Below are 26,291 nucleotides of genomic sequence, written 5' to 3' on the forward strand. Positions count from 1 at the left end.
CTCTGGTGTGTGATATCTCAACTCAGCAGCCCGAGTGAACAACAAATGGAGAGAAGATGAGCAAAAACATCGGTTATGTTTCAGAAAATCCCCAGCTATTCATTTCAGACTTTCACTGACATAGACATTTGAGGTTGAGATGAGGACAGCAGAATGTAAATGAGAAAGTGATAAAAACAACAAAAAAAGACTTGATTCCAATCAGAATTGCCTCTGTGTCTGAGTCACTGCTGTTGGGAACAATCTGCCAATCTCTACGTGGCACTCAAGAGCAGTTTGATTACAGTCATGATAAGAAACTGTGCAGCTGAGCTGCAGCTCGAGGTCTTCCACATTAAATGGTTCTAAATGATTCCACTCCACTTTTAGGAATGAAAAGTGATTCACAGAAATAAAATTATGCAATCGCTTAAAGCGGAAATGTAAAAGCTTCATAGTAAAACAAAACTTGTCTGTCTGATTCTCTGTAAGAGTGGAGACATTCACAGGTGAAATATACCTGTAATAAATAGAAAACTGGTTCCTCATGCAGATAAATATTGAATAGATTTAGTAACTTACGATGCACAAGCTATTTTGCATTATAGTATATTTATGAACATTATTTAGTGCAGATAAGACAAACACAGATAAGAGACAACATCTTTCCATGACCTTGGAATAGTAATCAGCATGCTATTATGGTAAGTGATACATGATTTGTGACAACTGTGTCGTTAAAACACAATGAAAGTGAAATTTTAGTAATATGTCATAGCACCTGTCTGACTTGAAAGCACATGGACTAACGTTAGCGGTGGAGTAACTGGAACTACACTCTTTGAGGTGACAGTAAATACCCAAAATAAAAAATTGAAAGGGAAACGGGTAAAATAGGCAAAACGAGAGTGGGAAGTTCACTTCACATACTCCTCTGACTTGTGTATTTATCTGCTACTTGACTGCCAGTTAGCCAGCGTAGCAGAAAAGAATAAAAGCTTCCCACTCAAGCAAGGGGGGCACTGCAAATCATTTTTAAGTCCTGTCACTGCATTCACACTTGAAGTCATGAGGCCACTTTTTTCCATCACCACTACAGACCTCATTACCATTTGAGGCAATGTGATGCAACAATCAAGACACCTTATTTCTAAGATATGAGGGGGAAGGCAGTGATCTTAGCAGTTTTCTGGGAATCTGGCTTTCCATTTGGATTAATTTGGTGAATTATTTAAATGACAGAATATCATCGTGTGCCTTGTGCCTCATTCAACTGAGCAGAGATCTAATCATGGAGGATGTGGGATAGGTACAATTTGATTTTTCATGTGAAAATGAAACCTACGCAACAGAGTTGAAATCCCCAGTCGTTGCCTTCATGGCCTCATTCCAGGAAACTCATTGTAGAGCACATATTGATGAAGTTTGTGTATATGCTTGAGTTACAGTTAAACCCCTGAAAATCCCTATAGGTTTCAGATCTTGTACTCAGCCTCTGAATTCTCATGCTTTTTAAAACATGTGCAGCCCATGCTATACTTAAAAGTACTCACAAAGACGTGACAACATAACCACTTTTGAATCCTTTTATTATGAAGAATGTCTGTGCATTACAATATATTCTGGAAAAACAAAAATGAATAATATAATGGATACATGCCCTTTTTTCCATTCATAATCAGTTCACTTGCCTTCTGTCAACTGACCACAAAGCTTCAGAAAAGTGAGGGTTTTGGTCCAAGTTAAAAACTGTGAACTTGCACAAGTCTGCTGTCCAATTGCCCAAATGTTCGATTAAAATGTAACTGAGCACTTTTCAGAGGCTATCATCCATTTTGTTACTTCATTATGGCACTGTGACATGATAATATGGTATCTGATTAGGCTCTGATAAGCATTCACTCAAAATTCAAAAGACCAGTGAGGTCTGATATAACAAAAAAAGACAAATGATACTGACTTCATGTTGCCATTTCTCCACATCAGGCCAACATAGTGGATGAGGAATGATGACAAATGACCGTTTTCCTCTTTGCAACTAGTCCCTGAAAAGTTAAATATGTTGAGATAATTTGATACACAGGAGAGGAAGGGTTGTCAGGGCAAGAAATGGAAACAACCGCTGTTGACTCACAATGAGAAAGTGACTGGTAACCGTTTTATGCATTCATCACTGTCAAGTCTACCACCCAGAGCACAGCAAACATAGCTATCAGTTGTTTTTAAATATTCATTTAATCCGCAACCAGCACTAAATCATGGTTTGAAATTCACGCAGGATTTAAGTTCAACCAAAAAAAGAAAACAAACGAGGAAGAAAAAAAGAATAAACAACAAGAAACGGAAAATTCAGTCCTCTTGGAAAGAAAGGCAAAACAAGGCAAAAGATTATACTGTAGCTGGTACCACCGTTTTTTTTTTTTTTTCCTGAAATGTGCAGGAACATTTGCTACAAGTAAAAATAAAAAAATATACCTGAAATACAACTGATTTCACACTTTAAGGAATGTGAACTACAAGTGCTATTCAAGGCTCACAATGGAATTTAAGACTGAAACAAAGGCTGATTTTTTTTACTGCATCACATTTAAAGGTAAAAGATACTCATTTGGGGGGAGTTTTGGCCAGTATGGGTCTTTGACAAATCCCTAAACTATGCCATCAATTGTTTACAAACATCAAACATAATGGAATTGCTTTTTAAATTGAGGATAGATTTTGAAATTCTTGCCCCATGATTACCATCCATTCATTGGTCCGTGATGTGGAGGATCACTTTCTCTGTCTAAACCCGATCAGTTCACATGGTGCAAGCTCTCACTTGCTGAGAGGCTGCATGTTGTTTTGCTGCAGAGGTCCTGTGGGGCTGCCGCGGGGCTGATCTGGTGAGTGTGCTGCGCTGGAGCTTAGATAAGCTCCACATAATTGGCTGGGAACATTCCAAAATGGCCGTCTGGCCCGTAGCCTCGCCACCAGCCCTCATCTATCATTTCAATCCCGGTGATGATTTCATCAGGGTCAAATGAGATCTCAGTGTCGTCAGCTAGAGGATAAAAAGAGCAGAGGCTCAGCAACGTCACTACACTTAGGCTTTGATATTTGCTGTAATATACAATGCAATTCAGCTGTTTAGCCAACATCCTTACAGTGAGTGAGATACAGTAAAATAAGCCATTCCAAGGCCATCAATATTAAAAACAACTGACATCTTAAAACCAACCTAAACGTGGCAATTTTTTTCTTACGGGAATTCCACTCTAAAACCCATTAACACAGTTAAAAACAGGGATTTGTGACTAATATCGTGTTTCTGGTGCTGTTTTATTGTTTTAGAGAGGGTAATTCTGTTTTTCCATTGGAAGAATTTGCGAATTATGACGCACGTAAGTCATCTTTCCAATATTGTGCCAAATGCGGGTGAACTTAGGTGTGCTGAGGCCAGTTGTGTTTCCACTGTCTTTTGGTTATAGTTGTTGATATTGAAACCTGACAGCCACTGCTTCTGTTTTAGAAATACACCTGTGCTAAGCATATCTCGGAGTGACATAACTGGATTCACTTTCTAGCTCGTAAGCTGCAGAATAAACATACATCAAACATAAAACTGGAAACTCCCCCGAAGTTCAATGAATACAGACAATCCAAGCTTTCAGGCTGGTATTTTCTTTTTAACGCCTGGGACAATTCCTCAGCGCATGCTGTTAGTTTTCATCGGAGTAGTTCTCAAACACCTACCAGCCTGGTAGTCATACAGAGCTCTAGCACAGATGCCTCTGTCTGACGTCTCTTCAACAGTCACGTCATAGGCGTTATTCTCTTCCACCTGGGAGACAACAGCAAGAAGTTATTTTTCACAACTATTTCTCTGATGGAGGAACACAATCTTTGCATTTCCTGCTCAAGGGCAAATGTGTGAAAGTAAAGATTTACCTGAGCTGGCTCTTCATAGCGATCATTTTGAGCCACCTCCTGGACATAGGAGTTGGCAGCCGGTGCCTCCTCTGAAAAGACAGAGAAACACAATCTAAATATCTGCTGTGCATCTCTACCAGCAGGTGGCAGAAGCAGCGGCTCATCCAGATTTTGCCTGGAAGGGACATGTGCAGACATGGTCATGAGAAATAAAACAGGATTTTCATAGGAAGGACATAGCGGGGCAGATTTGTAACCCGATGAGCAGAGTTAGGAAGCTGGTGTGTATACACTATGTTAGCACTGAGGTTGGTGTGTGTGAAATGGGCCCCACCTTTCCACTGCTCCTCGGGGGCAGCTTCCTGTTCATCATACTCACACCTGGACTGTCCATCATCCACATCAGGCTCTTTTCAACCACAACACAGGCACAAACAACACATGTACACATGGAAACACGTTCACAAGTTCACACAAGTTGAAAACAAACTTCCCAAACATTAGGACTTTCCCCACACGTTCCACTATGGACAAAAAAAAAAAAGAAATAAAAAAGTTCATCTGGAAGTTTTCATGCACCAAATACATGAATGATGAATGATGAGCTTAATTAATATTAAGGATATGAGGATGATGTTAACACCAGAATGACAAAGAAATGAAGCATGGAGTCAGTGTTTTTTTCAGTTATGTATCAGGCTCACCACCCAAATGACCTGTGTGTATGCCATGTGTGTGTATGCTGTGTGTGTGTGTGTGTGTGTGTGTGTATGCGTTAGCTCAGACCTGTGGCACGAATAGGAGAAGCGGAGCCTGCTGGCACAGGAGAGGCTTGGCGTTGGGGTGAACTGGCCCGCTCAGACTCATATGCTTGCTTAGAGAGAAAAGGGCTTTGCAGACGCCCTGAGAGGAGACACACATGGCACCCCCAAAAGCATGCGATGGACAAGAGAAGACAGAGAGAGAGCAAGACAGGTTGAGCAGAAGTGCAGAGACACCACGCAACACCATGAGGCTGGGAGACAAAGTGTTAAGTATGACTGTGAGACAGCTAGACACTCTGATGGAAAGTTTAAGCCCCTGAAAACAGGATGGCGTTGGGAGACAAGAAGCTCCCCAAGCGTGTTTCCACACGTCCGAAACATGTGGCTGACAGGTCGCACCCACTCAGATCTGGAAGTGAGGCGAGGAGAGCCTTTCAGCGTTGCAGGAGAAGCTGTAGTTTGGCGTTTAGGACATATGCAGTAATACAGAGAGGACACATGATGTGCAGCAGCGTTACCTGGCTGGGGGCTTGCAGGGGCAGCGGCAGGGGCCTCCGAGTCACTGGGAGTCATACCCCTCTCTCTCTGCTTGAACATCTCTCTGGGGTTCACAGCGCGCTGAGAGATGAGAGAGGCCGCTTCCTAAAATATTTTTAAAAATGGAGTCAGATGTACAGTAAGTATATAAAAGGGACAGTTCAACCAAAACACCAAAAAAAGGTTTTCCCACTTACCACTAATGCAATCTATCCATCAAGATAGTTTCTGTCTCCCTTCACCCCAACACAATTGAGCTGCGTGGGTATTAGTTTTGTGGAGCTCTAACAGTCAAATATTGACAAAATTTACAAAAACTCAACAGCTCTTTCAATAGATGATGGCACGGATGCCCAGTGTAATCCACAGCCCGCAGGAGCAAAAAGTATCACTGCCAACTATTTCTTGCCAAAGAACAACAAACTGTCTGAACGTAAGGATATTAGAGGCGAATTGATAGCTTGCCAGCGTTCTTTGTACCCATCCAAGCCAGTTACACTAAGGTGCCAAGACACAGCGTAGATCGTGGAAGGCTAGAAACTTAGAAAATGTGCCAAGTAGAGCACAGACTTCCATCAAGGAGGCAAATCCAGTATTTGCCTTACATCTCCGTCCCATCAGCTGGCCGGCTCTGACACGCGCGGATTAAAATCAGTTAAACCACGTACACTGGCCGTGCTACATATGCAGCAACTCGACAGATCTGAGACGGATAATGTACTCACATGGGCACATTTGAAATCTTTATTAAGGGCTTTGAAATTACAAAACTGTGGCCTGTATGTCATTTCAGTCAATACTACTGAAATAATAGTTTTACAGCTGCATTCTAACATTGCAGTCTGTGGCACTTCCGCGCCTAATCCCCCGCAACACATCTGTCAACCAAACACAGAGCAGAAGTGAATGAGGCCAACTGCAACATATTCATAGTCGTGTTTCTAGTTGTCCTTGTCTAGACAATTAGCGTGGAAATTCAATCAACTCTTCCTTGGCTCAGGAACAAACCTTTCTCCAAAGTTTCATGTGCATCTGTCCCGGACATTTTGACAGACAGACACAGCAATTACATAACCAGTGCCACCTCCTTGGCAGAATAATCACACAGGGACTATCTGAATGAATAGAACACACTTGAGGTACGTGGGAACCTACATTTTCTGTATTTTGAACGAACTGTTCCTTTAATAATGCAGTTCTTAAATGCAGTTTTTAACAGTTTATTCCATACAGCGGTCTGCGCTGTGGCTGTAGAAAGAAGTGAAGATCAAGCAATGACTATATAATGACTGGAAGACTGATGCAATTAGTTAAGCTTTCAAGGGATCAATTTGATGAAAACACTCCTCTAAAGACAGGTGGGAAAAAAAGATGGTTGTGGATCCAGGAAGGACCAATTTGCAGAAGAGGAACTCACATTGGCCTTTTCCACAGATTCACCTTGCTTGACCCCTCTTCTTTCAGCTGCTTCCTTCTCCTTCTCCTGGGCCTGCTGATGATGTTAATGCATGTGCTACTGACATCAGCTTCCTTCTAGACTAGGTTTTGCTACGAATGTACACTACTGGAATTGCACCGACTAGTACAATAATCAAATTTTAAAATCAAAATGGATGATAAACAATATCAAGGTAAATTTCGCACTGAATCATGCACTATTTATACAAAGTTCTGGATGTGTTCATATATGCCTCTGTCTCTTTTACAGTTGGCACTAGTTTAACCCAAGTCTTAACAGTTTCAGACGGTGTGACAGTCCAAACAATCACAAGACAACTCACCCATTGTTGTTTCTCCTGTTCTCTGCTCTCAGCTTCCTGTTGCTGCTGGTACTTCCTGTTAAACAAATGGCCATGTAAAAGACTGGGCACGTGTAATATGAGCCTTACAATGGGCGTTATTGCAAGCTGGTCTCAGTCAATGTGCCAGGTACTCCTTCCTTTCAGCAGATACCTACTTTTGTTGGTCGATTTGAGAGGCCCTCTCCTTGTCCCTCTTGTCCCTAAGTGCTGCCTCCTTGGCCTCTCGGTCCTTCCTCTCTCTCTCGAGCTGCTGGCGCTCCTCCTCCGCCTTGCGCCGCTCTTCCTGACGTCGCTTTTCTTCATCTTTCTATAAGCCGAAAAAGCAATGGTTTGGCTTATAGCCTGCAATGTACTGTCTGTATCCCCTATCATACATTTCACAGTGCTTACTGTGACCATTAAGCTCAACAACAGCTTTACAAAAAAAATTACAAAGTGTGTAAAGTGCATTCTGGATATATCTGCAACAGGTGTGGGGCTCTGCCAAAATAACAAACAAAGGAAGATGCTACAATAATTTGTTTGTTGATTACTTATACTGTATGATTCTAATGTTTACTACTGTTGTGCAGTTGTGGTGATGCATGAAAACTGCCTGCCCTGCCCCTACTAGATGATTTAAAGGGCTTTGTATGGTTAATATGTGGCAAATGGTTTGATGGAGGTCTTGCAATATGTGTGAGTAAAGGATTCTTTAAAAATAAACAAATAAATCACTTCAGAGGAGCACTGATTTCAGAGATCCTTTAGGTACTATTTTCTGACTCAGATGTGAAGTTGAAGGCTTTATTAGGTAAAGGACTATGTTCAGGAGAATACCTCTGCTTGTGCCCAGAAGTTGTCTTTATTGGTCTTTTTGATTTCTGACATCGCATTGGTCTTCTGGTACACTGAGCCCTGTGAGAGAGAAAAGCTAATTACCATTTGATCCACACAAAAATATAATTTACCAAAAGATGAGGAGACATACAGACAACGACATGGAGAGCCAACAGGTTTCTTCCATGCTAGTTTCAGACAATGTGACAAACAATGTTGTCTAGCACAGATGCAGCCAGGTGGCTTAATGTGCTGAGTTAACAGGCTGACTTGGCTTCTCTTGCAACAGCACAGCCCAACACAACGCAACGCAACACAACACACCAGCCCTGATGACTCCCACTAAGCCACTGCATTCTAGCTGAGTTATGTCACTCAAAACAACACACTATACACTGCAGAAATGCCTCAACTGACACGGGCTAATTAATGCATTCTCAACTTCCCATTCTTCAAATGTTCATGTAAGTAAGCCAGCACTGGGATGGACATTGCACTAATGACAATAGGCGTAATGGTGCAATAATTACACTTTGTACTTTCCCGAGTACAAAATGGCCATAATATTGATAGTGTTGTTGATCTCAGGCCTGTATTCTCTTTTGAAAGAAAAGCTCTCCACCTACTGGTATTTTCAGATACACCCAATCATTCCTTCAACCAGCCAATCACATTCAGCTGCTCACTGGAGGACGGTGCTATGAATGACTGACTGATATCACGAGACAATTCAGCTACAAAGTGTTGTTCTCAAGCCAAAAAAGGAAACGACAGAGCAGTGTTCCTGTTACAGTATTTTACCTCTTCACTAGATATTTTTGGGTCTCTGCTGAAGCTGAACCATCAGTATTATGATAAGGAAACATTAATGTGTCAATCAGAGGCCACAAGAAACTGTGAGAAAGATCACCTCTTGTTGATGCAGTTTCTTCATTGGCTGTAGAGGTTGATTAAAGTCATAGATTATTTAATGCCCTTTTAAAGCAAAATTGACTTTTTGTAGTGTGTTGGATTGTATAGTTGAATGGATATGATATGATTCCTGGTACCCTTTTTTGTATAATGACAATTATTTTTGAGAGTGCTATTTTAGTTCTATGAGACATTTTCCTGCAGATGCTACTGGTCAATTAGAAACATAAGAAGAAAAGAGACGAATAGGTCTCCTGCACAGCTAAACGCTAACTTGCTTTCTTTGAGTGCTGGTCAAATGTAGGCTCAAGTCAAAAAAAATCTTCCCACATATCAACAAAGCTCCAGACCCACTAGCTCAATATGTGACTTCTTGTCATGAGACATTTAGAGAGGAAACGAGAGGTTCAGTTTCCTCCAAAAATGGGTTTGTTTTTCATACTGGCATAATCTGCTTTGTTCTTTTTTGTTTACATGCTTAAAGTATTATCCTGGGACTTGTTTTGCAGTGCTATGGTAGTGAATGGAGAGAGAAATACAATATTCTGGATTACCACCCCAGGGGAGCACAGAACAACTAATGAGGATATTTTGCCACCATGTGGACTCAAGGTAGTGAGTGTTGGGCTGATAGATACCTCAAGTCCAGGTAACTATACAGCACTCTACCAAAGTTCAATTTTGCTTTAGACGTGAGGAAATCAAATTCAAACTCAGCTTTCATGGCTTTCAAACTAGAGATTAAACCACAGCTCTACTATGTGCTTGATCAGCTTTAGACTAAGATTTAACAGCCGAGTTACGATGCAGCATGAAGGCCGAGCAGACCGGAGGGCACAAGACAGAAATGAGTGTCCACTATATGTGACACATACCACAGGAGCCTGAGGACCGCTGTCTTGGAAACGGCTGGACTCTTTGTGGAAACTGTAGTTGGCTCCTGAGGCCTTGGCCACCTTTTGCATGATCACCTCAGGTTCCACATCCTCCTCTGCTCTGGCATTTATTGTGACATGGGCCCCCTGGAACAACAGAAGTCTTACTCGGTTATGAAATCAAGGTTCCTCTCGTGCACAGATAATAAAACAAAGAAATATCTAGAGCTATTATCTTGGTTAAAACATGCACCACCTAGCCATTTGTTGACATGCAGTGGTTTGCTGGCATGATATGACATGAATGACATTGACACAGCGCCAACAAAGCAGCTGTACTATTCCAACAATGTTTCCAGCATTCTCTGTGGTATCATTTTCTCTACTGTTCTCTAATGTGTGACTGTTATTGAGATCCAATTTCACATTCTAGTCTAGCCTCTCCCATTAACATAAACAGACTCTGTGGGATGAAAGCAATTCAAATACATTCCCAAACTACAACCTAAAAAGAGAAAACCATTACCTTAAGAAAATTTGCCATGGAGCTGACATGATTTGCACATATTCCTTTCCTGGCGTCTTTCACTCCTTCTCCAGTCTGGAAAACAAAGAATTATTCATTACACCAACTCAAGAATGGCATCTACAGAGAGGACAAGCATGTGTGCTGTTGTGCAGTGTAGCACTAACCCAGTTAATGAGGACATATTTGGGCAGACCAGAATTTGGATCCTGGACCCGACAGAAAGCGTACATCACTTTTCCACTGTTCAGCTCTTCAACCAACTCCTCCAATCCTCCATCTAAAACACAAACATTGTGGCCAAGTCAAATTGTTGGTTGTATAACTGTGGCCTTTTTTTCCGAACAAATAATGGGTTTAGAAAGCAGAGGCAAACAATCTGTTCATGCTGGCATTCCAGCATTGCTGCTGTATGCTGACTATGTAGTTGTTGCACCCATTTGATTATATCAGAGCAGTTTAAAGTCCTCCTTCAGTCTTTGATTGAACAAACCTCTTAAAAATACTACATATTTGTTTTTTTCCATGAAGAAACATCCCTTCCTGCCTTGAAACAGTTTAGATATAACTCTGCAACTCGCACTCATTAAGTATGCATGGATCTATGAATATGCAAATATCCCTGCCGACCCCCTGCCTGCTCCCACACCAGATCATTACTTGTATCATATTTCAGAGAATCTCTTAGTTACACTAATATTGTTCATGTGAAGCAGCTATTTGACAAGTAGTCAGCAGGCCTGGTGCTAATGATATAGAGAGTGCCACCCCTTCAGTTGACAGGATTGATATATACTTATTCTACTCCTGACATGTCTTGTATATACATTAAAAAAAAAAAAAAAAACACCACATGGACATGTTAACAAGGTTAAAAACTTGATTTTCATCAGAACAACCACTCACTCAAGAACAACTACTCACCCCCTTTCTCTGCCAAGCGGATGTCATTGCTGTTTCCCTCATAGGTGAACAAGGCCCTGTGAAGAACAACAGGTTAAGGATATCCAAATGCCAGGTAAAAGTAACAGGCCACTGACTGTTCCAAAACAAGGTAGTCAAAAGACGTGTAAATATAGTTTTCTACATAATACATTTTCAGAGAGAGAGAGAGAGAGAGAGAGAGAGAGAGAGAGAGAGAGAGAGAGAGAGAGAGAGACCATGCACAATATGCAATTCTGTATTTTGTATTATAGAAATTTGGCATTTCTTGCATTTGGAGCAGTCAATCACACTGATAGTAGTCCTAATAATTTACAATTATGTCAAAGCGTACGCAGCACGTCTCCACATACGAGGGCGTTGTCACCAACATCATTTCTTAAAAGCAGAAAATGATTCAGTGAATATAAAAATAAATTAATAATTCAACAACTTCCTCCTCACTGTCTGCTCCCCAAGACAAAATTCACTTGCTAGTGAGAACACTACAGAAACAGGAAGTATGGCTGCAGAAAAAAACACGAGGGCCTCTGTTCCACATATTGTAGAGAGATTAGAGTGACATTTATTAAGTGGAAAAACCCTGTAGCTTAGTGATCACTGCACAATACTAAATGGATGAGACAGTGGTGGATTATAATTTAATAGCATATATAAATTTAGTCCAAGAATAGGATATCACTGATCTAATGAGATCACTCATTGGGGGTGGGGGGGTGCGGGGATCTGTTTTAGTATTGGCTCAGAATATCCAGATATGAGCACTGAGCACCATATGATGCAGGCACTCACCACAAATGTTGCCTTCATCACAAGGCAAAACATCAAGTCATGCTACTGTAACTAAAAGGGAACGTTCTTCCTCATTTCTGTACAGCGACTGTGTAATAACAGTGGACCTAATTGCATAAGAGTTCATTGTCAGGTTCAGTGACCCTTTGCTTTGCTGTGGTCCATCCTCTCCAAACAGGGTGACTGGTACGTGCTGACACTGAGCCCAGTCAATGCAAGATGGCATCTGTGCGAGAGGGCCATCAGCATCATTTCAGCCAAACGGCAACAAGTGCAAGTGGATTACACAGCCGCTGCTCAAAGCCTAAAACTGAATGAGGGTTGAGGAACAATCACAGACAAGTCATTTTCTGAATGAGTGTAAAGCCAGAAGAGACATTCATCCCCTTGGGCAATAGCTCCATGAGATTAATTAATTCAGGCCACCATTAAACACTGACATCAACAGGTCTCATCCCAACCTCACAGCAATCGCACAACATAATCAGGTACAAGGCAAACTCCTACTTATTGCTTTCAAATCACCTCCACATAACGTTATAACTCCAGTCATCTTACCAGGAAGTAGACCAGTTAGTTACTTCAGTGACACACAAGCTTTTTACCAACCCTGAAAAAATGTGCAAAGTGAAGAGGCAAAGAGTCTAACTTTGACAACTGCTATGAAAAGCCCTGTTGTTGACGTTAACCAATACATTAACATTAATTGGTGATCTTGTTAATGATTCAGCGTAGATAACATTAGCTACCCAGTTAGCTAAATAAGCTACCAGGCTCTAACTCATGTCTGTTAAAGGACTTAACTATGTTATACAGCTCAGCCTAAACTGTCCGAAGTTAACAATTGGTAATTTAATCTCGGGTAGCTAAATGGCAGGCGGTAGGTTCAGTGTTGGTGGGTTAGGTCACATTACAGCAATGTTAGTGGTCGACTGACTGGCTCGCTGCTAGCCAACAATGTAGCTAACGTTATCTCGCTAAACAAACAGGGTTAGCGCAGTTGTGCAAATCCCAGCGTCTTACCAGTTGGTGTTGGATTTTTCATCTACCACTTCTTTATATGCAGCTGTCAAGGCAGGGCCGTTTTTGCTGAGGTTAACTGCCATCGTTATGCTTTAGTATAGCTAGCCAGCTAGCTATCCGGGATGCGCCCTTCCTATCAGGAGGAGTGGCAACGATGTTGACTTGGAGGTTGTCGGCTATGCAGGAAGCTGATTTGGCCACTGGCTGCATCACCGCCAGCCGGGACGTCCTGGCTCTCAAACAGCGTGGCAGTTCGGAAGGGCGGAGCTCGCTGTCAGTGTGTTTATTTTCAGGCTGGTTATGAAGCAGTGCAAAGCCAGTTTACGCTGAATTCCCAAGACTAAATAAACTGTTACTTTTAGCACACGGAGATATTAAGATATTAAGATACCCATGTGCAGAGGCGACATGCTGCACCGAGCTACCTTGCTGCTGCAGCTCACCTGCGCCAACGAATCAAACATACCCCTGGGAGTAAAGCCCATAGCTACATATAGTGTAAGTCAGGGGGAGCTGTCTCTACAAGACTGATCTCCTCCACACAATTTCAGTGCTTAAGGCAGTGCTACACTTGATGCATACACAGGCATGCAGAGTATATCCACATTTCTACCTTGTTATAATATAGTTAGAACATAAGGGGTATAAAAGGGTTAAATAGGTTGCTGAATATACTCCTGTCAATGTTATTTACTATATTATAGTGAAAAAAACACGAAAAAAATATTTCAGACAGTTGTAAAACAAAATGAGCTTTATTCATTTGTTTCGACAAAGTCAATGGTTATTTTGTGTATGCAAGGGGGGGTGGGGGGTGGGGGGGGTTGGTTCTTCATGGTGACAGATCTAGCACTTCAGTTTCCAAATTCAAGATGCATTACTGATGTTAGAAGGCTGGTCCTGCATTTCAGCCAGGCTCAATGGTTTAAACATTAGTGGTACTATGTAAGTAGTCTTTACCAACTTGCATGTCTACTGGTGAAATGAACCCATTAGGGGGGGAAACAGCCCTGATAGCAAATGTATATTTCATGACATGTTCTCTTTATCTATATACAAAATGAGGGTTAAGGCTAAGATTTTCGTTAGAGGTGTTAGGCAGATGAATTGTAACGAAATCCCTGATATCTGGCAAATGGCTGTGAGGAGGTTCTCCAGAGTGCAAAGCATGCTAAGCTGCCTATATAAACTCTACTGAGAGCACACTGGACAGAGGAAGTCATCTAGTTAGCATCACTCACACCAGGCTGTCTGTCAAAGAGGAACATGATGGATAGAGGCTGCACTCAGTCGTACAATTGGAAGATACTCGGCTTTAAAATAAATAAATAAATAGCCAAACAAACAAACAAACAAACAACAACTGAACAATGCAAGCTAAGGTTGGACTACTAGTATTACACACAAGCCTTTTTCAATTATGGTCTGGCAGCCAAAGGATTCTCACTGCATTCAGAGAGGATATGTTGTCATATGTTGCCTTTCAATATATAATGTATTTCAGGATGTAGAATTCAGAATAGGTTTGACAGGTTTCCCTATAGTTGTTAATGATGACGAAAAACCATATTTGGTGCCCAATCCATGGTGTTAATCCTACCATCAGATTCTCACTTTTTATATTTTACAGTGAACGTTTTGGGGTGAATCCAATATTTTATTACAAATCAAATTTTCTTCCCCTTTTGGACAAAATCCCTTTATACTGGCAGCATCACAAAAGTTTTAGGCTACTCTGATTAAAAAAAAAAAAAAAAAAAAAATCAGGACATGTCCTACCTAGTTAATGCCGTACTGGATTACTTTAAAACTGATTACATTTTGATATATCACAATCATGTTCATTCATGGTGACATGAAAAAAATAGCCTAAAACTAAAGCTTGCAAAGAAATTATATAAATTAAAGGTCACAAATATATCACCTGTTAGGCAAACTGTCTTACTGTCAGTGTAAATTATTAATTATTAAAGTATTTTTTTGCAGAATCAATGGTGAGTAATATAGAAACACAAATAAAAGCTGATCCAAAGAGAACAAAGCTTCACATGATCTGAAATTTATAGTAGATGAACTTGCCTTGGCAAGTCATTACTGTAAAAACCATGGGGCACATACAACAAAGATCCACAAATGAAAAGAAATCTTAACCTCAAGTAACTAAATGTGCACGACTTTAAAGGTCTGCAAAATGTCAAGTCTGCTGAAGTCCCCATCTTGAATATAAATGACACTAGCCACAATCAAAGGCTTTTTCATGTGAAGAAAAAAAAAAAAAACAGTAGCATGTACATGTTTATCAACAGCATAATTAAAAGCTGTTTTCAACATTCACATCCAAGTGTTCAAAAAGAAAGGAAACTGTGGTAGTGACAAAAAGCTGGACAGAGTGAGAGAAGCTCCCTCTGAGAAAATGACAGTACTTCTGGGACAGCATATTGTTGTGCAACACAGGACATCGGGCCTATATGCATCAAGAACCTTAGCAGTGCTGATCTGACACTGATCAATTTGCCTCTTCAGGCATAGCATGGGTTATATTGTCATGTAAACTGACCAGTACACCTAGATCAGTACTATTTTTAGAAGTTTGATGATATGGGCCCTGGTCAATTTTCTCACCATGGGTCAATGCTGTTCCCTTTCAAAGGCTGATGATTTGGCTAGATACCTGAGTAACTGTATTGAGGAGGTGACACACAGCTCAGCTGCATGCCAACGAATAGCTATGTTCATAGCTATACAAAGATGCACGTCATACAACAGTAGGATTTTGTGTGTTATGACACCAGCCATGGATGGACACTGAAAGATATCAAGGTGCAATGACAACATGGGTGAGAAAACTGGTTGGGGGCATTCCCCATTGCTTTCTGCCTACCAAGCAACAAGGGGCAGCTAGCTGCTGTAGCAGCTATCCAGTATCTTCAGAATCAGTGAATACTGTTGCATTTCCAAATGCAGTGAGTGATAAAAACCAATCCTTCTTTACTTCTTTCACATTGTTTCGGGGTAGAGACAGTATGTGTTGACCAGTTTCTGGACCTGTTGCGAACAACAGATCAACTGCTGGTAATGGCCACGCACCATTTTGTGCTGAACAGGGAACATTCTGCCTCAATTGCACATCTACCGCTTAAAAACAATAACAACACAGAAAGGCCACTGAATACATGGAAATACAGTAACACAAGACATCCAGTGGGACACAGACAGTACCTTTGAAATGTAGGAGAAATGAATCCCCTAAATCAACCGGACATTTTGCTTTTGAGTAACACAATGATATGACTTATATCAACAGTGCTAATGATAAGAGTATGAAGAGTAACACTGATAGTAATAATCACAATAGCAGAAGTAACAGTTAAAAGTCTGAGTGTGGCGGTATGAACTGTGAAGAGGTTCCAGTATTCCATATGGGAGTGCTTTCAGGAGTCCGTCAGGTCCTGCTCAGCAGATCCATACAAGTCACGAAGGATAGCACATGGCAGCAGCTCAGCACATGGAAAGCCAGGTGGCACTGTACCTCATTGTATCGCTTCCTTCTCCAAAAGATGGGGTGTTGTGTAGTTAATTTTCCTCGTTTGCTCATTTGCCTTGCGTGAAATATCAAACGTGTTTCTTTGCTTCTCTTTATTTGTATTTTGATCTCACTGGCATTCTCACATTGCATACTTCTGTGTCCAATCTCTTGCTAGTCTGTTGTACCTGTAAAACAAATACAAAATTGACACTGTCTCATAAAGTATGAACTCGGGCACTTCAACTCTAAAGATAATGCGTCAGTATAAAAAGTGAGAAAGCATGCATGTTCGACACTCACTTTTCCCTGTCAGCTTTGTATGTATGGGCAATCTCTGGTACCAGTGGGTCATCCGGGTTTGGATCACAAAGAAGAGAGCAGATAGACAATAGAACTGCAGAAGAAATATTGAGAGAGTAATTAGACAAGATGGCACTAACAGAATCACAGTGTGATCAATGTGAGAGAGAAAAAAATAGCTATGGCCCTCAAAGAGTTATACTTCTGGGAACCAAACACATTTTGTAAGATACAAATCTACTGCCCACAGGGAATCTAAAGTGTTTAAATACACCCACATATTCATTCAAGCGCAAGCGCTTTCATCAACACCACTATGATATTCTATGCACAAACTATTCAAAAGATATATTAACTAAATAACATTAATCCTACCAGTATAACCGAGTGTCATTTGAAAATGTTTAAATATCATCAGAGCTCCAAAATATGCTATAAAACAATTGTGTTTCCAAAAATGCTTATATTCAATCTCGACGTTCAACTCGAAAGAGAAAACTATTTTCTGGTCAATACTCAATGTATTGATACTTAACGTGTCATTTGGTTACCTAAATACAGCAATGGTTTTAAAAAATAAAAATGCTGTTAAACAAGTATAAACCCTGAGATCCCTGGAAACATTTTGAAAATGAATCAAAAAGTCAAATTAAATCAAAATACATTGTCCTGGTTAAATATCTGCTATGATCCCTTACCTTTTGATACTGTAAGTGCAGGTGACCACTGTGACCTCAATATATCCAGACAAATACTTCCATTGCTGTTGATGTTAGGGTGGTAAATTTTTGTTGTGAAAGCAACCTGTGATAGAATATAAAAAAACATTGTGTTTAACTGGTAAGGCCGATCACCGTCAGCTAATTAAAAAAAAAAAAAAAAAAAAAAGACTGACAGTAAGTTAATAACATGAATTAATGCCCCTTGCATACAGTCTGACTCACTTTTGGTGGCTTGAAGGGATAATCTGTGGGGAAGTGAATGGTGAGGAAAAACACTCCACCTTGATAAGGGCTGTCACTCTGTCAAAGTAAAATAAAAATGTTAAATCTGTAGATGGCACACTTTGTTTATTTTTATTTTGAGCATGCTTCAAAGTGAAGAGAAGAATCATATTCACTTACTGGACCCATTATTGTTGCTTGCCAATGAAACACTGAAGGAAAAAAACATGATAAATCCAATTTGGTCAGTGCATCTATTATAAGAGAATTACACTCCCTTTCTGCCTATGCATTTCTACTTGGAAGTAAACTCCTGATTCATACACTAACAGAGATACATAAATCCACACAGGAGAAATATAGTCTTGAAACTTGCACCTACTGTATTCAGAGCAATGAGATCAATACTAAGACTTCAGAGCAATACTAAGACTGTTTATGATTTGCTGTGCATTACAACATTCATCTTCTAGTTACTCACAGTCATCTCCAACTGGTCCGGCAGAACACTGTGCAGGTGGGTCCCTCTGCAGGTCTGTTAGTTCCTAAACGCAATGCAATTAACATGTAATAAAATAGCCATGACTTCACTGGCCAATCACATTACTGTAACAACCAGACTCATTGCAATACTACATGGCAATTAGGTCACACCTCAAAGAGTTTGAAAACACCCCCCACCCTCCCCCCCTCCATATATAACAGGCGTGGGCACAGGATAATGAGTTTATAGCAGTGGCTTGCAGCTAAGACCAAAAAATATCAATCATAATGAATGAGAACTAAACAAACATGCAACAGAAAAAAAAACAACAACAACTTTTAGGCAAGACAGAGAAGGATTTTATTTTTGTTGTGTTATGTCACCCACTTAACACAAAGCCATAAAACAGAATGACAAAGTTTTGTCAATGTATTTCCAGTAGCAGCCATGTTTGCTCCACAATCGTGCCCAGTGGCTTTTTGCTTTGAGATGTGATATTATGACTGCTGATTTCAAGCAGCAAACAATTTGGTCTCTGATCGAGGTCATGCTATAAAGATCACCCACTTCATTACTACAAATCAAAAACATACACATAACCACTGAAAGAGACAAATCCATGCCCTTTGTACATAATAAAGGCAAACAAAACCGTATTTGTATGCCAATAAGTCCAAAGATTAAATATATCAGGACAGAATTCAAACAGCAGGGCAAATTCTATCAATTGTACATATTAGTCATGACATTAGCAGCACAAACAGAAAAACAACAGCTGCTGAAAAATGAATCTGCCCCGTTATTTAACAACTCTTCATATGAAGCCTGCCTATTCTGTTATATAAATACACACCCTGGCCTGCTCCAGTGCCCCATTTGCCATCCCATATATGGCAACGCTGACATTGGGGTTCAATTTTGGCAACTTGCAAACAGCTGTCATGCAACGACGGAATACATCATCGGTCACACTCTTCATGGCCAAGCCCATGAAGAAAGACTGCTGCCAAGATGAGGGTTTTTGAAGCTATTCCGCATGTCAGCCTATCAAAACCAAACACCGTACATAATATGTTAATTGCTGCTAAGTTAGCCTAGCGCAGCTCTCCGGGGTAACTTCTCTAGTAAGCCACCTTTAGGGTACAGCAACGACTGGCAGCTACGTGGGTGTAACTAAGCGAAAGTTAAGACAAACCAAACGATAAAAAAACAACCATAAAAGCTACCAGAAAGATCGCCATACTGCCATACTAACGCTATCCATTGTAGCAATGCACCAACAGGCCACCAGTGGTTAGCTCGTCTTTTGTCTGTCAATTATTTGAAGAGGGGCGCAGAAAGCAAGCAAGTGAGGCGAAGTCGAGCTAACGTTACACAAAATGTCCCACACTATCCACACGGAGGACCACGCATTCACAACAAAAAGGATTTTTACCAGAAGCTTTAGCTCACACATTAAAGCAAACACACAAACAGCATCACCAACACTCACCTTTTGAATTCTTTTCAACGCCATTGCTTAAATGGCTATGCTAGCTAGCCTGGCAACTAACGGTTAGCACTTGACACATATAATTTGGCTTCTCTTGCCGGTGCTTTCAGTTCAGGCGATGCAAGCCGGGTTTAACATGTAACAGGCCCCGGGGATTTTGTCTGGTACCAAGTTCAACCTCAATACCAAATTGTTAAATGCTAAATCTTGGTCTTACTTTGGCTCACAAGCAACCTAGATATTTCACTCCCTCTCTCCTCATCTCTACTCTTCTTGGTGCCTGGTAGGCTCGGTAATATCGCGAGACGAGGAGTAAAACTCGAAAGCCGACGTGCGCCTCCATGTTTGTAGTCCAAAAAGTGTGAGTTTAAAATATGAGGCCGCACACAAGCACCGTAAATCCTACATCACTCCCGATATTACAAGTCCAGCACAATTTTTGGAGTCACATACCTCCAGGTTTTATTCTAATGAGATTGTGTAAATAAACTTGTGGGTCACAGGAAAATGTTGCTGTGTGTAAATTTTGGCTCATTGGTTCATTTACTAAATCAGCATAGTTTGTTCAATTGATAACAACAAGAAGAAAGACAGGAAAAAAGCCTTAGTAGAAAGTTTATTGGCATATGAAATTATGAATTGCTCTCCATTATGAACATCTTTTTTGGACCCTTAAATCAATAGCACAAAAAGTAATTGTGTGTAATGTGGCTTGCCATGCTACTGTAAGAAACTTAAGTGGTCAAAAAACACATAAGAATATAAAGGTTCAACGTGACTGGCGCTAGATGCCCACAAGATGTCACTGTTTGAAAAGAGCAAGAAGAGGGATCACCCATCAAGAAGAAAAAAAAGACATGACTGGAGGAGTAGAGTTGTGCATATGCAGCTTTTAACCATTTGAAACCCTGGGCTTTTTATTTTGAAGGGTTTTATTTTACCCTCTGAACTAAATTAATTTTAGCTCTATTTAGAGGGTCATTTTTGCCACTTTTTTGTGGTAATTTTATTTATTTATTTAGATTTTATTTATTTATTTATTTTACATTTTTAGGGGTACTTTTCTCATAATATAATTTAAAATATATAATATAATATTTACAAATATTGTTTTCTTTTTTTTTTCTTTACTTTTTTAGTATTAGCTAATTATTCTTCTAATTTTTTGAAATGTCATTTTCTTTCATGTTTTTACATTTTTTTATTTCTAATTTTCCTGGTCATTTCTTGCTAACTGGCTCATCATCTTGTCCCCATGTTTTTTTTTTTTTTTTTTTTTTTGTTTTTTAAAGAAATCAGTGAATTAGTTCAGGTTTCAGAGGGTTAACTGCTTATTAAGGCATTGTCCCACAAGCATTTAAACACAAGAAACAGGATGTCGATCCAGGTTTTAAAGTGTCAGTTAAAACATGTTCTGCAAGATTTATGTTAACTACATGTAATTCATCCACTGCATGTTGCATGCTAAAACTCAGTAAATTTGTATAAACTATTGTTTTGAACTGAATGCCCAATATGCATAACACTGAATTAGCAAAGTACTATGAAGTGAAACACGTGTATTCTATATCTCATTCTCTAAGAAGAAAGATAAAGAAAGACTATAGAATTGTCTATTCAATACTCAATCATTGTAAAGGCATATTCATCTGAGTCAGCTGCATGCTCCAATTTCTGCACAGCCCTGTCTCGCAAAGCCTCATGAGCTTCCCTTTATATGTCTTAAACAAGGGTGAAAAAAGAGCTCTCATTATTTTAGTGAGTATCTATGAATGGGTAGCAGTGTTCATTCTTCTTAAATGGCTGATTCAATGTCAGGTTGAGGATCCTATCGTCAGTGTGACACTGAGAGGGACCATTTTCCTTTGGAAAGCTGGAGATTCCTTCAGATAATATCTTATTGTTTGCTCATCTCTGTGCTCTCAATGACCTGACTGTCCTCAGGGCCTGCCTGTAATCAGATTCAGCGAGCAGCAGAGGTAGCAGTTCGGCTCTTATGCAGCAGGGGCCTTGTGTTCTGAGTTTGTCTACTTGGAGAGGCCATTTATCAGCATGAGGTTTTCAGACACAGGCAAGCCCACATTTTGTTGGCTAGAAGCCTCAGCTCACAAAGCCTCCCACAGTCACCCTACTGTAGTTTCCTCTGAAATCTCAAATCGCTTTGGCTTGCGAGCTTCTGTGTACTTTAAACCTATAGGTTTTGTAGGTGATGGACTTACTCGTAAGCCCCTCAGTCACAGGGTGCAGTAACCGCTGCCAGGACTGTTCAGAAAGATATGGATAGAGGACTAAACCTCGGAGGCAATAAGGGGAGTAATTTCTTTGTTTCTTAGGTAACTTGTCACTGACCTGTATAGGGAAATCCCCACCTATACCCTGTAGTTGAGTTTTTAGTTACAGGATTCGGTGCCCCAAGTTCCAAACTGATGTGTGAGCCAAGGTGTGGATGCATCAGGACTGGGATGATATGGGTGGGGGCAGGGGCTTAGTTGACTTATCTCACACGAAGAATATAGCCTGTAACGTGAAACCGTGGTCTAAGCAAAGTCTAGTGATCCCTCTGTTTGGTCACATGAATCACCGCTGCCAGAAGTTCCACTGTATAGCAGAAAGTATTCCATGAAAAGTGTAATTATACTAAAGCTGTATCTTGACTTTAGTATACTCCTGTCTGTGGCACTTTTCCCATGGTTGCCATGACAAAGCACATATGCTCACAATCATTTTCACAATTATCTTAAATGGGTCTTGCTAATGTCTGAATTATCCAATAAAAGCACAACCAATTAACGCTGAACACAAACTGGGCTCTGAGTGCCTGGAGGTGCGCTACCTTCGGTCAGTGTATAAGCTTTCTGAGGGCTCTCATATGCAACAAAGATCCATTGTTTTCACATACTAAGAGATATTTGTTCACTCCCTGTATCAATGGTCTTGATTTGATTATACACTCAGGCAATATGTGCAAGCAGTTCTCATGTTTGCAGTAAAGTCAGCAACTCTGCACAATCCAATAATTCTCTAGCTAAGCAATTGAAAAAAAGGCCATTATGTATGGAGCAATCAGTGTTTCATGGCTCATTTCCTTGACTGTGATTTGATTTTGCTTGTCAGTGTTTAGGTGGCAGCTGACGGCCCTTTGACCCAGAGGATCTCTGAATCACTCCTCCAGTCTCGCTTGTATTTGTGTGGGTATCTGTGTTTTACAACTTAAAAAACAATAACTAAAGGTGCAGGATGAGAGCTCACAGTAGCCGCCTCTGGTCTCCTTTGTGTATCTTTGTAAATTAAAACCAACTGGCACATGACTACGCTACCTTGCCCGGCTTTTGAGGTTTAGGGACTTGCTCAGACTTATCATGAACTTATGATACAACAGTGTAAACATTTATAGCCTCAGGGATGGGCTCATTAAGTGGCATTATTTGCTTTAACTGTGGCTGGAGTGAAGGCTGCAGGCTTTATTGGCATAATTGCATAGCTATTTAAGGGTTGTCTCATACAGTAATACACAATAATAATGTTCCATTCAGGGTTTTACGTGAAATCCCACTATCCCAGGCATACCAGCTCGTTTCTACAACCACACCTGTTTGAAGTGACCAGACTGAGTAATAACTTTAAAGTAATGTCTTTAGTTAGAGAATGTTTTTTGCTTGTTTCTTTCTTTGATTTTGATTTTTAAAAAATACTAAACGGTGCAGCATTAACAGCAACAATGAGTCAGGGATTCTGCATCATGGTTTCGAAATTATTTCTTTAATGCTTCTATGATTATCAGGATTTAACTGCCGTCAAGACAAACCAGTGTATTGGATGAAAACCGAGTGAATCCAGTCCCCATTGTCTGTCACTTCTGATCCACCCTTATCAGACGTGGATTGTGTGGAGCGCAGACAAAAACCACACATATAGTCATAAAGAACCAGTAATCCTTAGGGGGGGTAAGCACTTAAAAAACAATCCCCAGAGCCCCCTTTGTCTGTCTGTTTCACCACAGTTCTGGCAACGTGATTGACAGCTATGGAAACTGTTTTACTGTGCTGTTCTTGCAATGAGTAGTCTCCAGAGCCTAAGGTAATAACTAGTCTGGAGTGTTGACTAATACATTTAGTGGTGTCTCTGTGTAACCATTATCAAATGTGTTCCAGCTGTTTGAGTTCTGATGACAAATTCAGGTTTTCCCAGTTTGCCAAGCTTCCTTGAGAGACAAAGGAGGGATTTCCTCTGAAACAGACAGGCAGTGGCAGTACCAACGAATTTGTTCGGTGCTGTTATCAGACAGGGAGGCGGTTGAGATGTAAACAAATGATCTGCCAACACAGAAATGTAGCTCGAAGCAACAGTTGCATGAAAAAATGTATAGATCTTTCCCCGTGTCTACACTCTCTCTATGTGCATTGCATCTTGCCTCTACACTAATGCTCTGCTGCGTAGATTACAGAAAACTATTGATGATAGCAGACAATGGGATAATTTTTCATCACTGATCAAATATTGCTATAATCAATCCATCTGATGCATGTTATTTGCTGGTAAAGTCCCTGCATTTATATAATAATTGGACTGATAAACACTTTTCTTTGACAATCACATATTATCGGGGCTTATGTTTCAGGTATTAGCATGACCAAGAGTCTTGCTGAGAAAACTGCACGTTTACATCTTGACAAAAGCAGTGCCATCTCGATTGACAGTGCCCTTGAAACCGAGTAGCGACAGAGGGCCCTTTTATGCGTTATTGAATAAGAACAACAAAAGATAGACAAAGTTCATTTTCTTCACGTGTCAGGCACAACAAAATAAATGAATCGTCAAGGGATAGAATGATCGCTTAATACAATGAAAAAAAAAGGGAATAAAAGATGTGCAAAACTTAAGTCCTGATAACCTTGCTTGCATGACAGACAGAGAATACAGTAATATTCTGTGACCTACGAGGACGGAAAATGTCCTTGTTATCGTTGCATTTTGGTTGCAGCCAAACACATTCATACAAGCCCACGCACGCACACACCCACCACTATAACTGATGCAGACATAATGACAGTTGTGGCAGCTTCCCATTCTTCAGCGGGAAACAGAGGGAGATTTGGGAGATTAGATTTCAGATTAGAGTGAATATCATAAAAAAATGGTTCGGAGGTACTAGAACGTACATCCATGATTTGACACAGATGTGCATTACTGTCTCTGTTTTTATGTGTGTGTGTGTGTGTGTGTATGCCTGTGTGTGTGTGTGTGTGTGTGTGTGTGTGTGTGAAAGTGAGTGAGTGGGACACAGGGGCTTGTCCATCCTGCCGCACAATAAACAGTTTGTTTCCCAGGAGCACCCCTCATGTTCCTGTTGTTGGCTCCATCGCCGCTCACTGGGAAACGTCCTGGCCTCCATTGTCCAGGAGGTCGGGGGTCACAGGATGCTCCTAAAGGCCCAAAAGGGGAGGTAAGAGGTTGGATGTGAGGCATGATAAAGAGCTTTCCCCCCCTTAAAAAACAAAAAATTAAAATTGCTGCTTTTTCTCTCTCTTGTCACACCATCTTTCATTCGAAAACCCAGTCATTTCAAGAGTTTCAGGAAACAAAGTCAGGGTTTGGGGCACAATTGTCTGACTGACCATTTCGTACTAAACATCCTGATTGCTTTTAGTTAGCTCTTCATGTGTAGAGCTCTGTTCCCTCTGTGCATTCTTTGTACATCTTTATTAGGTCCTTCAGTGCAGCGATTTCCTTTAATGGAGGACATGGTACACATGCTTTCCCATAGGAGTGTGGGGAATTCATGCTAACCAGCAAATGGAGGAGAAGGCGTTTTATTAAAGGAAGAAATGGCTAAGAAAGAGCTGCTTGTATCTTGTTATTTCCATCACACACATGTTGAATGTCATGCACAGACAGAGCTAAAACACCGCCTGAGACGATTATGTCCATCATGGAGTACATATATGCTTACATGTACCGTGTCCTTTCAACAGAATGGCACATAAACAGCTTCATAAAATGCTGTTTTTTGCTGCCTGATTAAATTGGTCATTTCATAACAAGAGGCGTTTATGCTACCTAAACAGAGACACCATGCTGCCATAATGGAAATTTCTTGCACCTCTCTCGAGACCGCAAACAGACAGCAGGTGCTGAGGTGTGTATTAGTACGTGTGCATGTGTATGACAAAATCCATGCAACATTTCCTGTGTAGTCCTACGTTTTTTTGAAGACTTGAGAAATACTGTTTTTTTTTCTTTTTTTTACTGCAGTTGAACCGAAGCGCTTTAGGACCTGCAGCGTGTCATCTCCCTCGGCGGATTGGAGGAATGGGATGAGTAGATGTGCAATTCTCTGGACATTCTCAGGGACACATTTGTCTTTTTTATGGCACAAAGGACTACAGCTTTGAACAATATTCCAGATGCTCTTTGCATTGCATATTGTCAGCTTATTACTTGTGTTCTAATGTCGTGCAATCCACTGCACTTTAAATTCTATATCATCGCTGATGCTTGATGTTTATGTATTTGTACCCGCTGATATGGTTTACTTCGATGTATGTGTATTGCGATGCAGTATAACATACCTCTCATAAGCATATACTGTAGATGTAAACAAGTATCCACACTATTTCCAGTTTTAAGGAGTGCTTTTCAAAAGTATCAACCACAATGAATAT

General features: G+C 40.5%; 2 protein-coding genes across 5 annotated transcripts; both read right to left on the minus strand.

The window, feature by feature from the left end:
* Positions 1–1,551: 1,551 nt before the first annotated feature.
* On the minus strand, positions 1,552–13,073 carry dbnlb (drebrin-like b). 4 transcript variants are annotated; one of them, XM_030060294.1, is made up of 15 exons: positions 12,884–13,073; positions 11,051–11,106; positions 10,294–10,406; positions 10,127–10,201; positions 9,601–9,747; positions 7,814–7,891; positions 7,150–7,301; positions 6,974–7,028; positions 6,610–6,681; positions 5,174–5,297; positions 4,678–4,794; positions 4,226–4,300; positions 3,910–3,980; positions 3,715–3,802; positions 1,552–3,022 (listed from the first exon to the last, which is right to left on the minus strand). In XM_030060294.1, exons 1-15 carry the CDS (start codon positions 12,964–12,966, stop codon positions 2,886–2,888), a joined length of 1,443 nt encoding a protein of 480 aa, XP_029916154.1. In that variant the 5' UTR covers positions 12,967–13,073; the 3' UTR covers positions 1,552–2,885. The 4 variants fall into 4 exon arrangements, with proteins under 4 accessions (XP_029916154.1, XP_029916153.1, XP_029916156.1 ...); XM_030060293.1 differs by having other exon boundaries at positions 6,610–6,684; positions 12,884–13,072; XM_030060296.1 differs by lacking the exon at positions 4,678–4,794 and having other exon boundaries at positions 6,610–6,684; positions 12,884–13,072.
* A 549-nt stretch (positions 13,074–13,622) lies between these two features.
* ube2d4 (ubiquitin conjugating enzyme E2 D4) lies at positions 13,623–19,905 on the minus strand. Its single transcript, XM_030060240.1, has 7 exons — positions 19,630–19,905; positions 18,135–18,198; positions 17,834–17,865; positions 17,654–17,731; positions 17,408–17,513; positions 16,710–16,803; positions 13,623–16,594 (listed from the first exon to the last, which is right to left on the minus strand). Exons 1-7 carry the CDS (start codon positions 19,651–19,653, stop codon positions 16,549–16,551), a joined length of 444 nt encoding a protein of 147 aa, XP_029916100.1. The 5' UTR covers positions 19,654–19,905; the 3' UTR covers positions 13,623–16,548.
* Between the last annotated feature and the right edge of the window lie 6,386 nt (positions 19,906–26,291).

The sequence above is a fragment of the Myripristis murdjan genome, chromosome 9, assembly GCF_902150065.1.
Source record: "Myripristis murdjan chromosome 9, fMyrMur1.1, whole genome shotgun sequence".
NCBI classification, from domain to species: Eukaryota; Metazoa; Chordata; class Actinopteri; order Holocentriformes; family Holocentridae; genus Myripristis; species Myripristis murdjan.